The sequence below is a fragment of the Trachypithecus francoisi genome, unplaced genomic scaffold, assembly GCF_009764315.1.
Source record: "Trachypithecus francoisi isolate TF-2019V2 unplaced genomic scaffold, Tfra_2.0 Lachesis_group1, whole genome shotgun sequence".
NCBI classification, from domain to species: domain Eukaryota; kingdom Metazoa; phylum Chordata; class Mammalia; order Primates; family Cercopithecidae; genus Trachypithecus; species Trachypithecus francoisi.
Window position 1 is genome coordinate 98,741,848 of NW_022681454.1, and position 21,974 is coordinate 98,763,821.

General features: G+C 38.4%; 1 protein-coding gene across 1 annotated transcript in view; it reads right to left on the minus strand.

The window, feature by feature from the left end:
• SLC39A8 (solute carrier family 39 member 8) overlaps nt 1-21,974 on the minus strand; it is an 87,811-nt gene that overhangs the window by 43,556 nt on the left and 22,281 nt on the right. The window contains exons 2-5 of the mRNA XM_033214879.1: nt 14,451-14,613; nt 5,587-5,756; nt 3,146-3,268; nt 2,169-2,333 (exon numbers count right to left, since the gene is read on the minus strand). Of these exons, the coding sequence (XP_033070770.1) occupies nt 2,169-2,333; nt 3,146-3,268; nt 5,587-5,756; nt 14,451-14,613 (621 nt within the window). The remainder of the gene's footprint in view (nt 1-2,168; nt 2,334-3,145; nt 3,269-5,586; nt 5,757-14,450; nt 14,614-21,974) is intronic.

A 21,974-nucleotide genomic window follows, 5' to 3' on the forward strand; every position in this document is an offset into this window, starting at 1 on the left:
CCCTACACTGAGTAGTTGTTATAAAAGGTAAATGAGATCAAATAATTAAGTGCTGAGTATATTAGCTGGTATATAATGGTCACTCAAGAAATTGTGCCTATTATTATTTTTTTTTTTTTTTTTTTTTTGAGACGGAGTCTTGCTCTGTCGCCTAGGTTAGAGTGCAGTGGCGCAATCTCAGCTCACTGCCAGCTCTGCCTCCCGGAATCACGCCATTCCCCTGCCTCAGCCTCCCGAGTAGCTGGGAATATAGGCACCTGCCACCACACCTGGCTAATTTTTTGTATTTTTAGTAGAGACGGGGTTTCACCATGTTAGCCAGGATGGTCTCGATCTCTTGACCTTGTTATGCAACCGCCTCGGCCTCCCAAAGTGCTGGGATTACAGGCGTGAGACATCGCACCTGGCCTGTGCCTATTAATATTATTTAGAAGATGTGGATATAAATATACATTGTATGTCAGACAATTAATAAAAACAATTTTAATAATTTCCAAATATTCTTTCTTCTTGCAGTTTCAAAATCAGTCAGAGGATTATTTGATTCTGGATCTTCAAACAATTGTAAAATAAATGCTCTGAATTAATTTTGTTATGTAATATTGTATAAATGCAATTGAGAGACTCTCATATAGTAAGTAATCTTAGAGAATAATGAAGCCCAGACCAGTGATCCACAATTTCTTTCTTAACTCACTTGTTTAGAGTAAATATTTAGAGGGAAGGTGGAAAAACAATGCAGACTTACATTCCAGTTATCCCACATATATAGAATAAGTCTGACATACACAAACGTACAAAATACTGACTTAGCTTCATACACATTCGTGTTTACACAGTATAAAGAATGTACTATAATCAAGAAAAAATGGAATCAACATATACCTGTAGAGATACCACGCTGACATTATCAAAATGGATATGTCCATTAGCTTCTGTGACAGCAGGATTTGCATAGCACGTCACACCATTGATGGCAGGTAATGCTTTAGGTTGGTGAGTTTTTTCTTGAGGACCAAAGTTATCATTTCCAAAGTGGGTATGACCATTCTATATGGGAACAAAAACCAAAGAGATTATAAGAAGAAAAAAGATGATTCATACAGACAGGGAAATAGAGTTTACTGCTTTTTATTTATAAGAGGAAAATTGTATGTCTATTCTATATGTAAAGAAATCTTTTTAGATATATAAAATTTCTCTTTTTTACACGTATTTTCATTTGTTAGATTCTGTTGTTACTGTTTGTTCATGTTAGAACACGTACACATTCTTATTTTGATGAATATGAATAGAATACAAATTAGGCACATCTGTTATTCAGTATTAAATTGCTGGTACTTGTTCCAAATTTTACAACATGAATCAAGTATTTATCTTTTTTTTTTTTTTTTGAGACGGAGTCTCGCTCTGTCGCCAGGGCTGGAGTGCAGTGGCCGGATCTCAGCTCACTGCAAGCTCCGCCCCCCGGGTTTTTTTATGCCATTCTCCTGCCTCAGCCTCCCGAGTAGCTGGGACCACAGGCACCCGTCACCTCGCCCGGCTTTTTTTTTTTTGTATTTTTTTTTTTTTTTAGTACAGACGGGGTTTCACCGTGTTAGCCAGGATGGTCTCGATCTCCTGACTTCGTGATCGGCCCGTCTTGGCCTCCCAGAGTGCTGGGATTACAGGCGTGAGACATCGCACCTGGCCTGTGCCTATTAATATTATTTAGAAGATGTGGATATAAATATACATTGTATGTCAGACAATTAATAAAAACAATTTTAATAATTTCCAAATATTCTTTCTTCTTGCAGTTTCAAAATCAGTCAGAGGATTATTTGATTCTGGATCTTCAAACAATTGTAAAATAAATGCTCTGAATTAATTTTGTTATGTAATATTGTATAAATGCAATTGAGAGACTCTCATATAGTAAGTAATCTTAGAGAATAATGAAGCCCAGACCAGTGATCCACAATTTCTTTCTTAACTCACTTGTTTAGAGTAAATATTTAGAGGGAAGGTGGAAAAACAATGCAGACTTACATTCCAGTTATCCCACATATATAGAATAAGTCTGACATACACAAACGTACAAAATACTGACTTAGCTTCATACACATTCGTGTTTACACAGTATAAAGAATGTACTATAATCAAGAAAAAATGGAATCAACATATACCTGTAGAGATACCACGCTGACATTATCAAAATGGATATGTCCATTAGCTTCTGTGACAGCAGGATTTGCATAGCACGTCACACCATTGATGGCAGGTAATGCTTTAGGTTGGTGAGTTTTTTCTTGAGGACCAAAGTTATCATTTCCAAAGTGGGTATGACCATTCTATATGGGAACAAAAACCAAAGAGATTATAAGAAGAAAAAAGATGATTCATACAGACAGGGAAATAGAGTTTACTGCTTTTTATTTATAAGAGGAAAATTGTATGTCTATTCTATATGTAAAGAAATCTTTTTAGATATATAAAATTTCTCTTTTTTACACGTATTTTCATTTGTTAGATTCTGTTGTTACTGTTTGTTCATGTTAGAACACGTACACATTCTTATTTTGATGAATATGAATAGAATACAAATTAGGCACATCTGTTATTCAGTATTAAATTGCTGGTACTTGTTCCAAATTTTACAACATGAATCAAGTATTTATCTTTTTTTTTTTTTTTGAGACGGAGTCTCGCTCTGTCGCCAGGGCTGGAGTGCAGTGGCCGGATCTCAGCTCACTGCAAGCTCCGCCCCCCGGGTTTTTTTATGCCATTCTCCTGCCTCAGCCTCCCGAGTAGCTGGGACCACAGGCACCCGTCACCTCGCCCGGCTTTTTTTTTTTTGTATTTTTTTTTTTTTTAGTACAGACGGGGTTTCACCGTGTTAGCCAGGATGGTCTCGATCTCCTGACTTCGTGATCGGCCCGTCTTGGCCTCCCAGAGTGCTGGGATTACAGGCTTGAGCCACCGCGCCCGGCCAAGTATTTATCTTAAACTTGTCAATATATTGACTCTTTGTTCTCCTTAAACTCACAAGCCTAACAACTGAACCATTCTCATAATTCTAAGAATAAAAATCCTGTCTTTATTTGCCTATATAAAGTAACTTTAGGGGGTAAAATGTCATATGTTTTAAATAAAATCCATTTACCTGACCATATGTCTTTAATAACATCTTAAGCATTCTTTCAAAAAAGAAAAGTAGGTAAAATCCACCAAACACAGCAACTGCCTTCTCAACGTAACTGTCGACTTTGGGATCAAATCCAAATGCCTAAGGGAGAAAAAAGGGCAATTCAAATAAAACCAAGAAATTTAACTTGATTTCTGGAAAATAATACCAGTATACAATTCTCACCAAAGTTCTAAGTCTCTCTTCACATCCAAGTAATATTAGAAACTTAGCTGCCAAAAATTACAAAATGAAAACTTTGAAATTTGAATGACACAACTGTATGAAATGGCACAAAAATCTTACAACCAGAAGTCTCATTAAATAAAGCCACCAGAGAATATTACAGTTTCCCAGCTATAACACCTACAGCAATATTTGCCTTGAAAGAATAAACTTTTAGCAGTAAAGCAGCAGCACTGATTCCCATCCTTAGAATACAATATTAGGTCTAGATAATGAAGATAAATGAGATATTGATTACCTCCTGTCTCTAAAAGTAATGTGTTAGTCCATGATATCCAGAGTCAAACTTTTAAAATAAATATGGCAGGCCACTTGGATTACTGTTTTCCCAAGAGAAATCCTCTTATGCCCACAAAACTGTGATAAATCCTAAAAAGGCAAATAAATCAAGGGCTAGGCCCAAGAATAAAAGCCAAAAGAAGATTTAAAATTGCCACCTCTCTCTCTCTCTCTCATATACACACACAGCAATAAGAACGGAATAATTCTTTGTTTAAAGGACAAAGAACTGGAGTTAAGAGTTTGAAGTTATAAAGAGTCAAGGTGTTCCTAACAGGCAAGACACATAAACTTCAAATAAACAGAATCAGAGGAGAGACTAATGGGTGAAAAGCCACAGCTTCACACCATTCCACACATTGTAAATCTCCCCTCTGAAGCAGAATAGAAGATGTCTGGGTTCTTGTCCCATGTTTGCCTCTGGGGAGACATCATGGCAACATCTTCATTTGAGTAACTTCTTTGTGCCTGTTTATACAATGCAAAAATGGCAAAAAAAAAAAAAAGCCTGTTCCATTTACCTAACATTGACATTATGAAAATAAAGTAAAATAAGACAACGAAAATCATTTTGCTATAAAAAAAAAAACTCTATGGAAATTCGAGATATTATTACAGATTATTTGTATTGTTAAATTTCAATAAAATAGAAAACCTTAACATCATAAATGTAGAGTTTCTAATCCACATACAGTATTAGTTTAATTTAATTTGACCCATAAAGCAGATGAGATAACAAACACATATATTATATCATATTAAATATATTATGTATATAATACTCTTTTAAATCAGAAAATCTGTATTCTCATCCTAGCTTTGTTACTAGCTGATTGTAAGGCTATAATCAAATTATTTAATCACCCTGAATTTTAATACTTTTCATCTCTACAATTGAGGCTTTGAAATAGATATTATCTTATGTTCTAGATCAAATAATGATAATAAATCTATAACCCTAAAAAGTTATATCCCCACTTTCATGTATAGCTTGAAAATTAAAGGAAGCTTTAGTCATAATTTTCTAAAAATAATGAGATGAGGGTGGTACTCCCTAAAATACTATTAATATTTTCTCTCTGTATGGAGTTTATCTCTCCCTCTGTGTGTGCATTGTGGGTGGCAGATATAGTCCATGAATACATATATTTCTCTAGTTCCCATTTGTGGATCCTTTCTATGAAAGTCTCTTTCTCCTTTCCTTCCTCTTCGGCATTGCCTCTCTTTTCCTTTCATTTATTTTCCTTCCTCCATTTCTCTTCCTTATATGGGCACAACATAGATTTGAAATAAATTGAATAGTGTGCACTATAGTCAAGATCAGATCAATAACACATTTTATCAAAGGAAAAAAATAAGTTGCTATTTATTTATTAGTCCCCAATTGATATGTTTTCCACAATTGGAAAAAATGAAAAGGTTTGTTGACCATGCTCTCATTTATTCTCTAGTCACTTATAGCTGTAGTAAATATATGAGGGAAGTTAGTGGTATATCTTAAATAAATTATAAATTTACATCTGACATTTGCAGTACATTTGACATGCATACTCTTTAGAAAAACAAATAAATAAATAATGAAACTGTATGCGAAAAAATTAAATTTGCCAAGTGCAAGGCAGAATAAAGTTTTAAGGCCTTCTGAGGTGTCCCAGGGCTGTCTGAGCACGTCCTAGTGGCTGGCCTCCTAGAATATTAATTTTGTCTCTGATACTGACCTCCACTGTAGCTTGGGACAAGCCTTTACAATTGCTGTGATTCAGCTTTCTCTTATCCAAGACACTATAAACCAGACCATAAAACGCTGTAAGAATTACGGAGGCTAAAAACATACAAAGTGCTAAAACATTTAAAAGAAACAATTATTCACTGAAACAAATAGCCAACATCCTTACCTCTGGAATAAGTTGGAAAATTGCATTTGAAAAAAGAGTCCCAATAGCCAGCCCCACAAAAAAGGTCAAAATCTTTGGGAAATAAGATTTCTTTATCAGTGGAGTCAAAATCAATCCGAGGAGAGAAGCCAAATTAATAATTGTCACTGACAGGAATCCATATCCCCAAACTGTGGGTCAGAGGGAAAAGAGTAAAAATTAATCAGAGCAAGGAACCAAATGAAGTTTTCCTATACATTAAGCTTAAAAGTGTCTTTAAAAGCTTAAGACACGTATCTTCTTTAAAAGAACAAAATCTACGCAATGAAAAGTATACAGAAAACTGGGAATATAAATTATGGCATAGCAAGCATTAATAGTAATACAGTTTACGTTTTAATCAGCCCTAAATCATCTTTACGGTATTACTGAGTTTTACAGCTTACAGGGAACTCGGAAAACATCTAGAACAGTGACAAACAATCTGAGGTCCACAGGCTCCAAGCCACCTAGTTTCATCTATGGCTCAAGGAATAGATTAAAACAGCACTTTGGGGAAAAAAAAAAAAAAAAACAGAGGCAGTGTGAGCCTCAGGACAAAGGTATGGGATGATGGGTGGAGGGCAGGGATGGAGATGGGTCATAGTGGGCTAGCTTCAAGGTGACCATAGCTGCTAATACTGAGCTTGTCACAATCATTTGTCTTCAGACTCCTGAGGACAGCACCTCCTCAGAGAAGGTGGCACCAGCAGCACCTCAGCTCCCCAGCTGGGGCCTCCTGGGAACTAAAGTCAGCCTGATGCAATAAGCACTCAGGAAGTGAGCACATGGGGACAGGAGGGAGCGGCTGCATTACGTAACTCACCCTGCGAGACACACATTAGACAAAAATGTTCCATACAGAAGAGATGCTGGTGACAGAAGAAGGTGGTGCATCTTTCATCTCTCGAGACCCAGGGCCTGGCACCCAGTAGGCACACAATAAGTGTTGCTTAGAATGAAATGAACGAATACTATCCTAAGCTCTATAGCTAATGGCGTGTGTGACCTGTCGCCTTTGGGCCTCAATTTCCCTCTCTCTATTCTAGAGGGGCTGGTGTAAGGGAAAAATGGGAATACAAGTGAAACATCCCAAGGACAGTCACCTATGTGTGTGTGCAGGCTGAGATACAACCTGGCCTCAGGGCTGTGCGACATGTGGCTTTGCCTCTGGCCCCACACACTGTACACAAAGTACAATGTGACAGAGGAGAAAGCTGCCTCTGCCTAGCCACTTCTTTAAAATATCCAGAAAGCGTGTTTAAATGGTGGGCCACTTTTCTCCACGGCACTGTCAGTGGAGTACACTAGTAACACCTACAGCTCAGGGAGCATTTGCCATGTGCCAGGCCCTGTGCTAAGTGATCAACATGTGTCAACTTATTTGAACCTCACAAAACCCTGTAAGAGAAATATTGCTACCTCCTTCATACAGTTGGGGAAATCAAAGCATATGGAGTTGAAGTAAGCTGCCCGAGCCACACAGACAGAAAGCTGGATTTTGAACCTGGACAGTCTGGCTCCCAGGCCCACATTTTTTAGCAATATGCTTTATTATTCCTTTAGAGGTAATCTCATTTTTAGAAAGGCCAAAGGACTCAACAAAACTGTAAAAATGTTATCCTGATTTATACATACTTCATTAACACAAGATTGTTCACTATAATTATTATTACTATTATTTTTTTTTTTTTTTTGAGACGTAGTCTCACTCTGTCACACAGGCTGGAGTGCAGTGGCATGATCTCGGCTCACTGCAACCTCCACCTCCTGGGTTCATGCCATTCTCCTGTCTCAGCCTCCGCAGTAGCTGGGACTACAGGCGCCCAAAACCACACCCAGCTAACTTTTTATATTTTTAGTAGAGACAGGGTTTCACCATGTTAGCCAGGATGGTCTCGATCTCCTGACCTCGTGATCCGCCTGCCTCGGCCTCCCAAAGTGCTGGGATTACAGGTGTGAGCCACCACTCCCAGCCTTTCACTATAACTATTGTTAGTCTAGAATTTCTATGTACATATAAACAAACTTAGTAAATGTTCATTCAGCCTAGATGATGTGGACCAAACCATGGTTCCTGCCACCACACACAAACACACACACGTGCAAACACACACACAGAGTGATACAAAGTCACCTGTGCTAAGTACCAAATGAAAAGGTGAGATTATAAATGGTACTATGTAACTCCAAGAATCATCACAGCACTGACCATGATGACTGCATCTTCTCCAGACACTTTCCTATCAGTTTCAGGTCCTGGCCATGCCCTACAACTTCACCTAACAGCCCACTTCATTCCCATTTATTACCTTATCACCTTAAACAATACTACTGGTCTCCACAGACATTCCACTTGGAGAGAGTTCTCAATTTCACACCTTTTTTCATGGTATATCTACATGGAATTTCTCTTAACACAAACACACTTCTGTCCATCACTAGCCTATATGCATTCATCCATTCAACAAATATTTATAATTTCATTGCGTAGACAAGATATAATGTTGAAAAGTAAAATTAAAAGGCAAAGAAATTGTTAAGTGCCAATAGAAGCAAAGCCACATGCATATGTTAAACTCATCAGCTTCCCGCAAACACCTGCTCCATTACCCTCGTTCACTACCTACATAAATAACAGGAACAGTAGGATCAATTTCAATTTTTCACTTTCCACCAGTTAATTCCATAGACAACTGGTGATCAAACCCTACCAATTCTGCTTCAGGTATCTCTCACCTCCACCTTCTCCTTCCTCATTGCCAGTGGCCTTGAAGTCAGACCCTTATCACCTCTCACTCCCTCATCTTATATAACGCGACAGTTATCGATCTGGTGCCCCTTCTACTAACTGACATGGCCTACAGACTTATACTAAATCACAAAAATGATCATCTCGTGTCCCCATTTGAAATCACCCCTCATAAACTGACCCTCACACAGCCCCTCCAGTGTTATATAGCCTCTTCTCAACACAACCTTTACCCAAACACCATGTTTTCCCAACCGAACTTTACCTTTACACTGTGGTTCTCTGTCTGAAAACACTTTCCCATCTTCCTTGCCTAAGAAACTTATACGTGGCTTTCCAAGCCAATGCAAAGATCCCCTCTATGAAGCTTCCCTGCTCTCCAGATAGTACTTCCTGGCTGATCAGGATTCCCTTTACTCTTTGTTTGAAACTAATTGGTTCGCTTACCACTTCTTGTGTGCAACAGTAATTTTATCACTGATATGTTTGCCTACATCATATAAACTGTGTGATTCTCAATGAGAAGGGCTATGTTTTATTCATCCTCAGTGCCTAGAAAATTGTCCAGGAAAAAGCATACATTCCTTGCTGAATGAATTAATAAATTCCCCATTTCAAGGTGCAGCAGAACTCTGTCAAAAAGACATACCAATCCATCTGCTTATCCACCTTTCTAACTTTCTTTGCCCTTGCACATTGATGAGCACAACTTGGGGGATGGTGGGAGTGTAATTCATCACATTCTGGGCACACTGCATAGCTTCCCCTTCTTGTATTGTTAGAACATTATTCAGAAAAATAATGTCTGGAGTTTCCACTCAACTGAAGCACTTTCCACTCAACTGAAGCACCAAAAGAATACATTGGTATGAATCTATTCCTTGGACATCTCCATATATACATGGGACTTTCTCAAATGATATGTTTCAGAGAGGGACCAGTCTCCTAATAAGTGAACCCTGAAAGATTTTTAATAGATTTCAAAGAAATATAGTCATGATAGTTTACATTTATTGAATGTCCACTGTGTAAGACTCTTCTAAGAACTTTACCTATTTTAACTCATTTCATTCTCACAACAACCCTATGAGATAAGTACTATCATTTTTCCAGTTTTACTAGTGAGGAAATATGGTTCTATTATGATCCCCATTTTGCAGATCTGCATACTGCCCAGGCTTCAATTTTTGCCTGGCCCCATTCAACTGAGAAACTGTATAGAATGGTGTTTAACAGTGTGAACTCTGGAGCTAGAGGATTTGTGTTCAAATCCCAGCTCATCCTCTCACTGGCATCATAGGTTGGTTCTTTGACTTCCCTAAGGCTCAGTTTTCTCATATTTAAAATGCAGATTAAAATAGCTCATATTTCATAGAGTTTTTACAAGAATAAAATAAAACCAGTTAATGCTGTCCCTGGAATATAGCAAGCTTTTAATAAATGTTGATTATTATTATGTTTAAAAAAATTAGTAAGTAGACCATGATATAAATGTTAGTTCATTTAATTCACTGTTATTCAGTGAAAAGAATAACAAACTAAACATCAGGAGTTCTCATCTCACCTTAGGTATTACACCTACAAGAAGCCACTTAACCTCTCTGGAACTTAGACTTACATCACTGGTTGTATTACAGAGCTAGACAACATGATTTTCAAGGATGCTTCAAGTAATATTCTTTATTTTATCTACTATTTGAATTAAATACTATTGTGTAACTTCATCAAAAAATGAAGCAATTTCAGATCATTAAATTATTACTAAAATGCAATTAATTTCTCTCCTAGAGAATTTAACTTATCATCAGTTTACTGTACTCATCAATATCTTTTTTTTTTTTTTTTTTGAGACCGAGTCTCGCTCTGTCACCCAGGCTGGAGTGCTGTGGCCGGATCTCAGCTCACTGCAAGCTCCGCCTCCCGGGTTCACGCCATTCTTCTGCCTCAGCCTCCCGAGTGAGTAGCTGGGACTACAGGCGCCCACCACCTCGCCCGGCTAGTTTTTTGTAGTTTTTAGTAGAGACGGGGTTTCACCATGTTAGCCAGGATGGTCTCGATCTCCTGATCTCGTGATCCGCCCATCTCGGCCTCTCAAAGTGCTGGGATTACAGGCTTGAGCCACCGCGCCCGGCAATATCATTTTATAAAGCACATGAAATACATTTCAAAAATAAAATGTGAGGCCTCTGAGAAATTATATTATTTTATCTGCCCACTGAAATGTCAACCTAAATGTATTCAAATCCTTGTATCATTTGGATTGCTTTTATGTTGATTTTTTATTGCTTTGGATGGGCTAAGACTTGACTCTTCATTAAGTGAAAAGTTATATGAAAAATCCAGTGCATTTAATTATTTTAAAACGTGTTTCTCAGTGAGAAAAGCAATAGGATTACACAGGGGCCAGGGAATGTGGTGAACCTATGAACACATGTATAAGAACAAAGACATTCTTCTTCCTCTGTGCCGGGCATTGTTCTAGGCACTTACATATATTAACTCATTTGATACTCCCAACAATTCTATAAAGGTACTATTAAAGTAACTGACCCATAGAGATATTAAATAATCATACAGTTGCACTAAAATAAAACAATCAAGATATCACATCAAAATGGCAATAGATTGCCAAGTTAAACATCTTAGATAAGTAGTAACAAGTACTCTACCAGATTACCTAAATTCCTTGAGAAACATTTCCATATCTTCTCCCACCTTATCCCACTCCACTCCAGCCTCATTTCAATTCCTAACACAATATGCACCCTAAGAGGCATTTCTCTTTTTATTGGGTTATCTGTCTGAATATTTGGTGCCTTTATGATCTCATAACTCGGAATTGTTGACTTTTCTATTTTATAACTTTGTAGTGTTGTCCCTAGAATTCTACTTCTCACATCCTGCTTCTGACTTTCCAGTTCTCAACTCCTGGTTCCTGAAACAGAGTAATGTAGGTGACTGGAGTTTAAAAATTACTTTTGAATATTAGTAATTAACTTGCACAGAGCAACTGGGGTTAAAAAATTACTTTTGAATATAAGTAACTGACCTGCACAGAGTAGAGTATTTGCTTTTTCTGAAACCTCACATCCTGTACCTAGAGTTATGCACATGTTAGATGTAGTTAATAACAGACCTAACTAACAGGCCTACTACAGCACCTATGTATTGAATAATGTTCAAAGTACTTTACAAATACTAAGTCATTTAATCTTTACAGCAAGCCCATAAGAAAGGTAGTATTTTAGATGAGGAAGCTGAGGCAGGAAAAGGTTAAAGTCATGTTCTCAACATAGCTGGAAAATTACAGAGCTGGGATTTGAGCCCAGGTAAACTGGCTTCAGAGTCTGTGCTTTTACTGTGCAATACTATTAGTCAAGGGTAGTATCCTAAAACATTTGCTGAATTTACTTTTGAATGTAAAGTGCAAATTGTATTAAACAGGCTTGTAGAAATATAAATATACTCTAGCAAAAATATTTGCTTGAACAATTAACAATTCAAAATTACTAATATTTCAAAATTGAAATTACTGTTATTCACAAAATTGCGAATTATATTGATAAATGATACTTGATGATTTCTATGCTTTGTATATATAAATACAGAATATCAATGAGAACATGGGTTCTGCAGCCAAGACAACCTCAGCTGAATCTGGCTCTACCACATGCAAGTTGTGTAACTTTGAGCAAATGACTTTAAACTGCCTATACCTTTGTTTTCTTGGCTGTAAAATGGGAATAGTAGTGCCTACATCATATAGTTGCATGAGATTAATATGTTAATGTGTAAAGTACTTCAAAGACTGCCTGTCATATAGTAAGTACTGCAAAAGAATTGGCTATCATTGTTATTTTTGTTATTTTTGTCATTATTGTTACCTCTTTTATTCATATAGAGGGAGATTGAAGTGTACATACACAAAGGAATCCAGAAATGAAAAGAGGCACTTTCTTTGTTAAGTCTTCCCTTTTTTTCTATCTATACTCATGTCAGATGAGCTCACTCAGAACAGTATCTTTGTTTTTATTTTTTTGAGATGAGGTCTCCCTCTGCCACCCAGGCTGGAGTACAGTGGGGTAATTATAGTCCACTGCAGCCTTGACCTCCTGTGTTCAAGTGATCCTCCTGCCTCAGCCTCCCAAGTAGCGAGACCTACAGTTGCATGCCACCATGCCAGCTAATTCTTTTAATTTTTGTTGTGATGGGGTCTCACTATGTTTCCCAGGCTGGTCTTGAACTCCTGGCCTCAAGCAATCCTCTACCTTGGCCTCCCAAAGTGCTGGTATTACAGGGATGAGTCACCGTGCCTAGCCCCAGTGTCTTTAAATATCATCTCTAGACAGGCAAATCCCCGGTCTTGACCTCTCCTCTGAAAGCAATCTCCTCTCCAAATGTCTTTGTGTCTTTGTCTACTGGACCTCCCTGTCTATCTGTGTATGTCAATGTCTCAAAGCAACCACGCCAAAAATTATACTCTTCATCCTCACCACTCCCTTCCTCTACAATAAACGGCTCCTCCCTGTCTTCTCCATCCCGGGAAATGGTATAACGATCTCTCCTGTTTCTCTGGCTCAAGCCTTGACTCATTGTTCCCTCTCCCACAATCAATGCAGGGCAAGCCATTTAGCATGATCTCCAGGACTCATCCCAAATCCACTGCTTCTCCCCACTTCTACTTCCCCCACCTTAGTCCAAGTCCCCATCATCCTGAGCATCAGCTCCTGGCAGTCGCTTCCTGACCAATCACCCTGCTTCTACTCTTGCCCCATTACAATCTGTTCTTCAGATTGTAGACAGGTTGAATGCCCTTTTACAGATTTGAATGAGATCACAGCACTCCCCTGTTTAGAATGGGACAATGACTTCACCCTACATTCGGAATAAAACCCAGTCAATTTACCACCTCCCACAAGGCTTCCTCATCTGGCCTCCACCTCCTGCCAAGATGTATCTCCTTCTAACTTCCCCGCCAACTCACTAGGATCCAGTCACACAGCACTCTCTTGCTGATCCTCACTCATGCCAAGCTCATTGCCAGGCTATGTTGGCTGTGCCCTCAATCAAGAACGCTCTTCCCCTAGAGAAGACCTTGCTGTGGCCCTCTCCTTCTGCTCAGATGATACCTCATCAGAGAGGGCTTCCTTGATCTATTTAAGATGACACCCACCATCACTTTCTATCCCTCACCTACTAATATTTTATTTTCTTCATAGCACCTTTCACTCTGAAACTATGTCGTTTATTTGCTTGTTTGTTTAAATGTTTATTATCTCGCTTCTCCACTACACCGTAAGCCCTAATAAGACATAATTTTTCTTCTTGCTTACTATTGACTCCTTAGTGCACAGAACAATGCTTGTTATGTTGTTCAATAAATATTTGCTTAATGAACAAATGAAAAAAAAATTAAAATTCCAACATAATTGTCAGAAAGACTCCCTGAACAATTGGTTTATCTCATTGGTGAAAGTTACTCTTCTACACATTCAAGCAGGTGAGCTGTATATTAAGCATGCACATATTTTATTATGGTTTAAAATTTCTTTGCAGCAGATCATACCTTTAAAGTACCATATTCATGGCAATACCATTATAGTCACTTAAAATAGCCTCTGGTATTTTCTTTCACCTATGAAAATTAGAACTAATAATTTGGTCCCTGAAGATTTAATCTAGAAGCATGCTAGTTCTCTTATCTCTTCATTGGTAACTGCAGATAAACTGACAAGTTTTAAAATAATATGGTAAGCAAAAGATAATGGAAATGAAATGATCAATTATAAGTCAAATAAAATGCAATCCAATATGCACAGTATAAAATATATATTGTTTAAAATCAAGAACTGGATTTTATAAAGTTTTTAAGTGTACTAAATATAATTTTGATTCAACAAAGAGTGTAACTTACAAAGCTTAAATAAGTTATAATTCTTCTTATTCTAAATACTTTCAGAATATAAGTATCATTCTAAGAGGCTCTGTGTAGCTTAATTAAAAGCAATAAAGCAGAAAGAGAGGCATATTAACTTCATTTCATAATGGTTTTATAGACTTTTCAAATAAAAGAGAAAAAATGCTTTCAATATACCTTCTGAATGACTTGGTCTTGTTTTGTGCTTGGGCCGATCCTCACAAGGGTGAAAGTTCAATTGCTGTAAGACTGCTGGACAGATGACAGAGAATTTGGAGCTGGTTATTTGGGTAGCATTTGAAAAGCCATGAAGGGAAAAGATCTCTTCAGCGGTTAAACACTGAAATAGAATAAACAAACAAAAAAATGTGTTAATAATGTGTAAAAGCACATAAGCAAAAATGCTATAAAGAGACACACATTATTTCATCTAGATGCACAGCACTCTTTATACAAAAGCCCACCACAGAAATTGAAAGGCCCCTAAAGTTGTAAAACAGTCCACACCACTTTAAACATAGAAACAAGAAAAATAGAAGGAAAAAAAAATCCCTTCTTAATCAACAGCCTTCCTACAGCAGAAAAAAGATAAAAATTGGTTTGGGCATATCCAAGGACTTAAATAGGGGTGCACCAACACCATTCAAACAAAGGGCTTTAAAACAATTTTATAATGTCAGTACCCCCTCTTAGTTTACTTTTCTTCAGTTTGAATGGATATTTTCTGTGTGTTACTGGCATGACTCTCTATGACCTTTCTTGTAGACAAACACCTGGCTCCCTACAGTTTCGTGCTAAGAAATTCCTCTCTTCTGTACACTGTAATAAATATAAATATAAAAAGTTGTTTTAAAATATGTCTTTAGCACAAAGTGTTTTTTGTTAAAATATGCATTATTCTCAGTGATGGTGGCTAGCTTTTCTATATGAGATTAAGTTTTGAAAATAGTGCTGGGCTGTTTAGAAATTCATCAACTATTAATGAGGACTAGAATCTGCATTAGGAAAAAAACTGCAAAAATAACTTTTTAAAGGTATAATGTTGTTCTCACATTTTAACTTTAAGCTCTCTTCCATATACAGTACTTGCATTATTAAGAAAAATATAAAATAAATGCTAATGAATGTCATAAGAATTATAGTGTGAAACACATCCATTCACTCAAATGGAAGAGTCTGTCTTTAATAAATGTAATTTAGATAAGTTATTTGCATGCTTCCACCAATGCTTAAACCCCACTAAGACCTTAGGATGTACTATGATCTGAATTATGTCTCCCCAGATTCACATGTTGAAGCCCTAATCCCCAGTGTGATGGTATTTGGAGATGGGGCCTTTGACAGGTAATCAAGTTTAGATGAGTTCACGAAGTTGGGGGGCGCTGGTCCAGTAGGATTAGTGCACTTATAAAAAAGAGACATCAAAGAGCCTGCTCACTTGCTCTTTCTCTGCTATATGAGGAAGTGAGAAAATGCTCTCTGCGACCCAAGGAGAAAGCCCTCACAGACAGCAACCATTCTGGCATCTTGGTCTTGGACTTCAAGTCTCCAGAACTGTGAGAAAATAAATTTCTGTTGCTTAACCAACCTAGGCTATGGTATTTTGTCATGGCAGCCTGAGCTGAATGCTACACTATGAATGGTATCAATAACTCAAAATGAAATTTAAAATGTCGTATTCTGATACAAAGAGATCACTACCGTTTATAAAGGAAAAATGAAAAAACACCAAATACACCAAGACCTACGCAGTTTTCCAAAGCTAAGATTACAACTACCTTACAGAAAATGCACATTTAGATTTTTTTAATGTCTAAGTATGTACCTAAAATTGTTCCTCATTCAACCCACTCTTTTGAGTTTATGATTAATGATAGCTGCGTGCCATCCATAGAAGAGGACACACCACACCCAATGTCCTGTTAACAGTCTGCCCTTTAACTCAGAATGATGTATAATAAACTAATGGAGGCAGAAAATACCTCAAGATTCAACTGGGGAAGGGAAAGTGTGCACAGCTTATTCATCACCATGAAGGCATCCAGTAGCATAATCCCTAGACTCAAAAAGTACACAACCCTTGTGGTTGAACTGGACACTGTGTGTTTCCAGGAAAAAATAGGCGTGATAGCACATGATAGCACACACAGAGAGCACCACTGTTTCCCTGCAAGGAAGACTTGCCCTACTTGGACTTTAAATTCCTCTAACTGTAAAATAGGAGGAAAAAGGGAAGATGCCTCTAGATAATCTCCAAAGACTTTCAGAATTAGCATTCTAAGACTCCCGAACACCTGATGACTGTTAAGCAGTTCTTTTTCAGACTCAAATTGTAACCCATTCCTGAATCAGGACGTCCACTTGCTAAGGCACAGTCAGCATTTTTTAATGAAGTAAAATGCAAAAGAATAGAAACTATAAACTATATCACACATAATAGGGTAAGTATTGCGTAACCAAACTTTAGCTTCAGTTACATATCATATATAACATGCACATGTATACTGGATCATGATGTAAAATGTATTTCTTATTGTGAATGGCAGTCACGAGCTTGAATGCCACCAACCTTAAGGATGTCAGCATTGCCCACTGTACATCATTAAAGACACCCTCCTATGTACAATTAGAAAAAAAATAGTGCATTCAAATAAATATATAATTAACACCATCAGATAGCTTAGCTGTGCAGCATTTGTGTTGAAATTTTAGCCGGACAGGTGGTCAGGGATAGTCACGGTAGTCATGGAGAGTGGCAACTGTCCAATTACCATGAAGAACACAGAGATGTAGAGATGATAAAACTCAAAGACTCACCTCGTGATAAGAGAATGAGAACAGAATGCTAACAGTGCAGCAGAACTGAATTAATGGCAAGCCTGACTTATTTAAAATAGCTATCTACCAGCAAGTGGAATGAACACAATTTTGGACAGTGGCCTATTTTTGGCTTCAAACAATCCTGATATTTATTATACTTTGACTTAACAAAGTTGAACCCGAAACAAAACAAAGCCGTTGTCTTAGAAAGGGTGGTGCCTCCCAGAGCGGGAACAAACAGGATGAGAGTCCAGCGCCTGAAGAGTGAGGGCAACAAAACCAACCGGTTATACCATGGACAAGGAGGCCCAAACACCCTTACAAGCACACCCTTTCACCTCCAAAACAATGAACAAACACATTACGGAAAGGGTAGGATCATCCAGGGCTCCTCAGAAAACAGTTCAGGGTGATTGTACGGAATGCTATGTGCCTTGATAAAACTCCATGTGCTTTCACCAGCTCCTTCATATTTATGACAGCTCTACTTCTTTTCATGTTTGTATTTATAACACTGCTGTTCTCAAGCAAGCTGCCCTGATGCGTGCTGTGGCCTTTTAAGGTTTCAGATGTCCTCGTGTTCAGCGGGTTGACGTCTTTCATAAAGACTCTTTCTAAGTTTGAAGTTAAGCTCCTGTTCACTGGTCTCTTGCCACATTAGGGTGACCCCAAATGGGCCTTATAAATGTGAAACATCAAAGTAAGGTAGCATTAGAGGTAGAGGCTAGGTATATACTACAAAAGAGACAGCCTAGTATGCTCAAAACCATTTCAGCAAATAGTTCCGTGCATTTTGGCTTCCGCTTCTGCTCTTCCTTCTTCCTCACCAGTTTTTATGAGTCAGAAATTTTTCTGCCTCTTTCCTAAACATGTCCTTATGGGAAAGTGGGGGGCTGGTTCAGGGAGGGGATGAAGGAAGCTCAAGGAATTAGGGCAAGTTCCTTCCTTAGCATTATACACAATTGAAATCTGGTTATAATAAATGCGGAAGAGTGGCAAGATCTGAAAGCTTCAATACTGACAGATTCTCTCCTTGGCTAAACTGCATACAGGCTCCTCTGAGCCCAGGCCTCGACCCTAGTATCCGTCCTTACAGGACCTGCATTACCCAGTGTTAGCAAGAAACCTTCTAATCAGTTTAAAGAGAGTTCCCCCACCCTCCATATCTGATCACCCTGGTCCTGTCTTCAGCAAGAATCCTGTTAGGTCTGTTTAACCAAAATCTCCCCTACCCTTAACATTTCCTCTTAGTAATTTTCCATTCACTGACCACCTCCCCACTCCTACCCCTGCTCCTCCTTGACTGTAAATCCCCACCTGTCTGTATTGTATTTGGAGTTGAGCCAAGTTCTGTACTGAGGTCTCTTTTCCCCTTGTGATCATTAATTTTGTGTCAATTTGGCCACTGTGTTCCCAAACTAAACATTATTTCTATGCTGTTAAACATTATTTCTGAGGTGTCTGCGAGGATGGTTCCAGAGGAGGTTAGCATTGGAATCAGTGGATTCCGTGAAGTAGACTGCCCTCCCCAATGTGAGTCCAATCCATCGAAGGTCTGAACAAAACAAGAGGCAGAGGAAGGAATTTGTCCCTTTTTTCCTTCCCGACTGCTTGAACTGGGTCATTTTATTTCATTTTCTCCAAAACTCCCTCTAGAGTTTATACCACTGGCTCCTCTGGTTCTCGGGCTTTCAGATTCAGGCTAAATTATGCATTGGCTTTCCCAGTCTGCAACCTGCAGACAGCAGATCCTGGGACTTCTCAGCCTCCACAATCACATGAGCCAATTCCTCATAATCTCTCTCTCACTCTAATATATAGATATATATAATATAATTTTTATATATTATAAAATATATATATATATTATATAATTTATATATTGTTTTTTATATTATACACACACACACACACACACACATACACCTCCTGCTTGTTTTGTTTTGTTGGAGAACTCTAACATACCCCTATTGCAATGTTTCCTGAATAAAACCTGTTTTTACCACTTCAACTGCTGTTAGGCTCTGGTTTTTTAACACTATCAAGTATAATAGCCATGTAGTTATACTACAGATTGCATTAACTCCTTCCTTTATTCTACAAATATTTATCAAACCATAAAAGTCTAAGTATAATATTGACGGGAGAAGTAGAAAGTGGGGAAAGCTGGAGGATGACAACCAGGAAGGAAATAGTACAAAGATAAATAAGTAAAACTGCCTTCCATCAGCAAACTTAAATAACTGTGGCAGAAATAAATTAGATACATGAAGGTCTATAGAACCAGAGAGGAAATTATAAATTCACAAAAAAACATAATAATAAAGAACTATGAGAGTCCACAAGAGGGAGAAATGATATGTAGAGGAAATAGTCAAACAACGTTGACAATAGAATGCTGGGAGAATAGAAAGAGGATGCTGCCACTGCTGTTGATAGATGCAGAAGGCAGATAAAAGGGAGGGTCCTCGGAGAATCTCTACCCACTTGTGCGGAGGGAGAACAGGGTGGAGCCATGGGAAGTTCCCATGTGTGCAAGGGAGAGGAGCCTGCCCTCTTCAGTTCCTGTGTTTGTGACCTGGAACCAATCTGTGAGATGGGAGCCTGTTAGCAGGAACTCCTCTCGCTTTGCTGAGAGGTTGTTTGTTTCTTTTTTCCCTTTTGTCTAATAAATTCCACTTTCCTCACCCTTCAATGTGTCTATGTGCCTAATTTTTTCAGCTCATGTGACAAGAACCCAGTTTAAGCTGAACTAAGGAACAAAATTGTGCAACACTGCGATTAGGGAACCTAGGAAGAGAAGCCCATTTGGCAAGATGGTGGCAACTTTGGTTTTAGATGTTTCAAGTTGCAATGCTCCTGGAACCCCAATGCAAATGACTGGTGAGTTTTCTCTGAGAAAAGTGGAGCCCAGAGATAAGGATGTGGCTGCTTCTGCAAAGAGATCATAGCTGAGTGGGAGTAGTGGAGCTGATCAGGAGAATCAGCGTACAGAAAGAAGAATAAAGGCTTGTGAATACAAACAATTTGTGCAAAAGCAAGAAAAGGAGCCAGCGTACAAGCCCTAGTGAATTAAGCTCATAACGTAAGAAACAACCCAGGCCAGTAAAATTTGGTAGATGTCTGTGGTTTTTGCCTTCCTGGAATGATGAAAGACATGTAACCCTTGGGTTTTTGTCCCATCTGGTAAGAGACCTCCTTACTGCCATGGGAACTCCCTTCCATGTGATTTTGGTAAGCATAGGAGCAATCTGGATCCTATACTCACCTGTGCTACTGAAAAACTCTTTCTCCACTAGTCCTGCTGTGAGTCTGGGACATCTTAAGCCATTTCTGCCGCCATGTGAAGGAAGACTAACTAAGAAGTGGAGAAAGACAGATTTTCAATACCATCACAACACCCTGGATACAGCTGTACCTAAAGCTGCTGTGCACCATGACTCTTAAGTTATGTGGGTCAATGAATTCCCTTTCGGCTTAAGCTAATTAAAGTTGATATTTTTTTCACTCTTACAAATAAAAGAGTGCTGATGGATACATAAATTAATTATTTAAAAGTCACTTTTAAAAGCTAGTGAATGAATGCTACATCATAACCTATAGGAAAACAAAAAGATAAGCCTTTCCACTCTTTAAAGCTTCCCCACTTCTTCCTGTTCTCCACACACAGGCTGTTTTCTCTTCTTGGTTGTCTTATCAAGTGGCACCCATTAAATAATACAATACAGTAAGACCATCTGATCCTGTACCATTATACCAAGGCCTTCACACCACACCAAAAACGAAATATCATCCCATTCAAAAGCCACCCCAGAAACGGTTTCAGATTTTGTTTTGCAATAGATTGAGATTCCATGGGAGGCTGAGTAGCTCACATTCCCAGTAAGGAGAGTGCTAGGTATGGTTTTATTCTCTCTGTGGAGGTAAAGGCAGGGAGAGACAGATTATTGTAATGCATTTAGACTCAATGACAATCCACTTTAAATACCATTAGAAAGCCCCAAAGGGAGCCAGCAGCAGAACTGGGGTTAGAACCCAAGTCTGAAAGAGCTCTGTCTAGCTTCTTTCATTTTAGCCACCTCTACGCTGCCCTTGCCAGTGATTGCTACAGCTGTTGTTATTCAATAAGAACTACAGGTACTTTCTGAAATTTGTCATGTATGCAGCTGTGATGAAAGCCATTAAACCCATCCTTCTCCCACCCCAAGTAAATGGCGATCTCCTGTTCTTTAAAGAGATGCAGTAAGTAAGAGGTTGAATAAGAATCCACCTAAAATCTTCATCTGTTCTGCTCTTATAGAAGCCCGTTCCACTCTCCTTCATTCTCATTCATTTACTCATTAACTGAACAGTTTGCTCACACCTTCTCTGAGTCAGGTATTCTAGTAGGTGTTGAGAATAACACATAGTTTCCATCTTCAACAATCTCATCATTCAGCATAGAAAGGAGATACATATAGGCTGGGCATGGTGGCTCAAACCTGTAATCCCAGCACTTTGGGAAGCCGAGGAGGGCGGATCACAAGATCGGGAGTTCGAGACCAGCCTGGCCAATATGGTGAAATTCCGTCTCTACTAAAAATACAAAAATTAGTTGGGCATGGTGGCAGGCGCCTGCAATCCCAGCTACTCAGGGAGGCTGAGGCATGAGAATCCCTTGAATCTGGGAGGTGGAGCTTGCAGTGAGCTGAAATCATGTCACTGCACTCCAGTCTGGACTACAGAGCGAGACTCTGTCCCAATAAATAAATAAATAAATAAAGGAGATACATATAAAACAGATAAGCAAATAAAAATATGCACAATATATTATGTGCTTAAAGGAATGAGGTCAGGGAAGGCTTCCTAGAGGAGGAGATACATGCGCTAAGTTTGTTATTT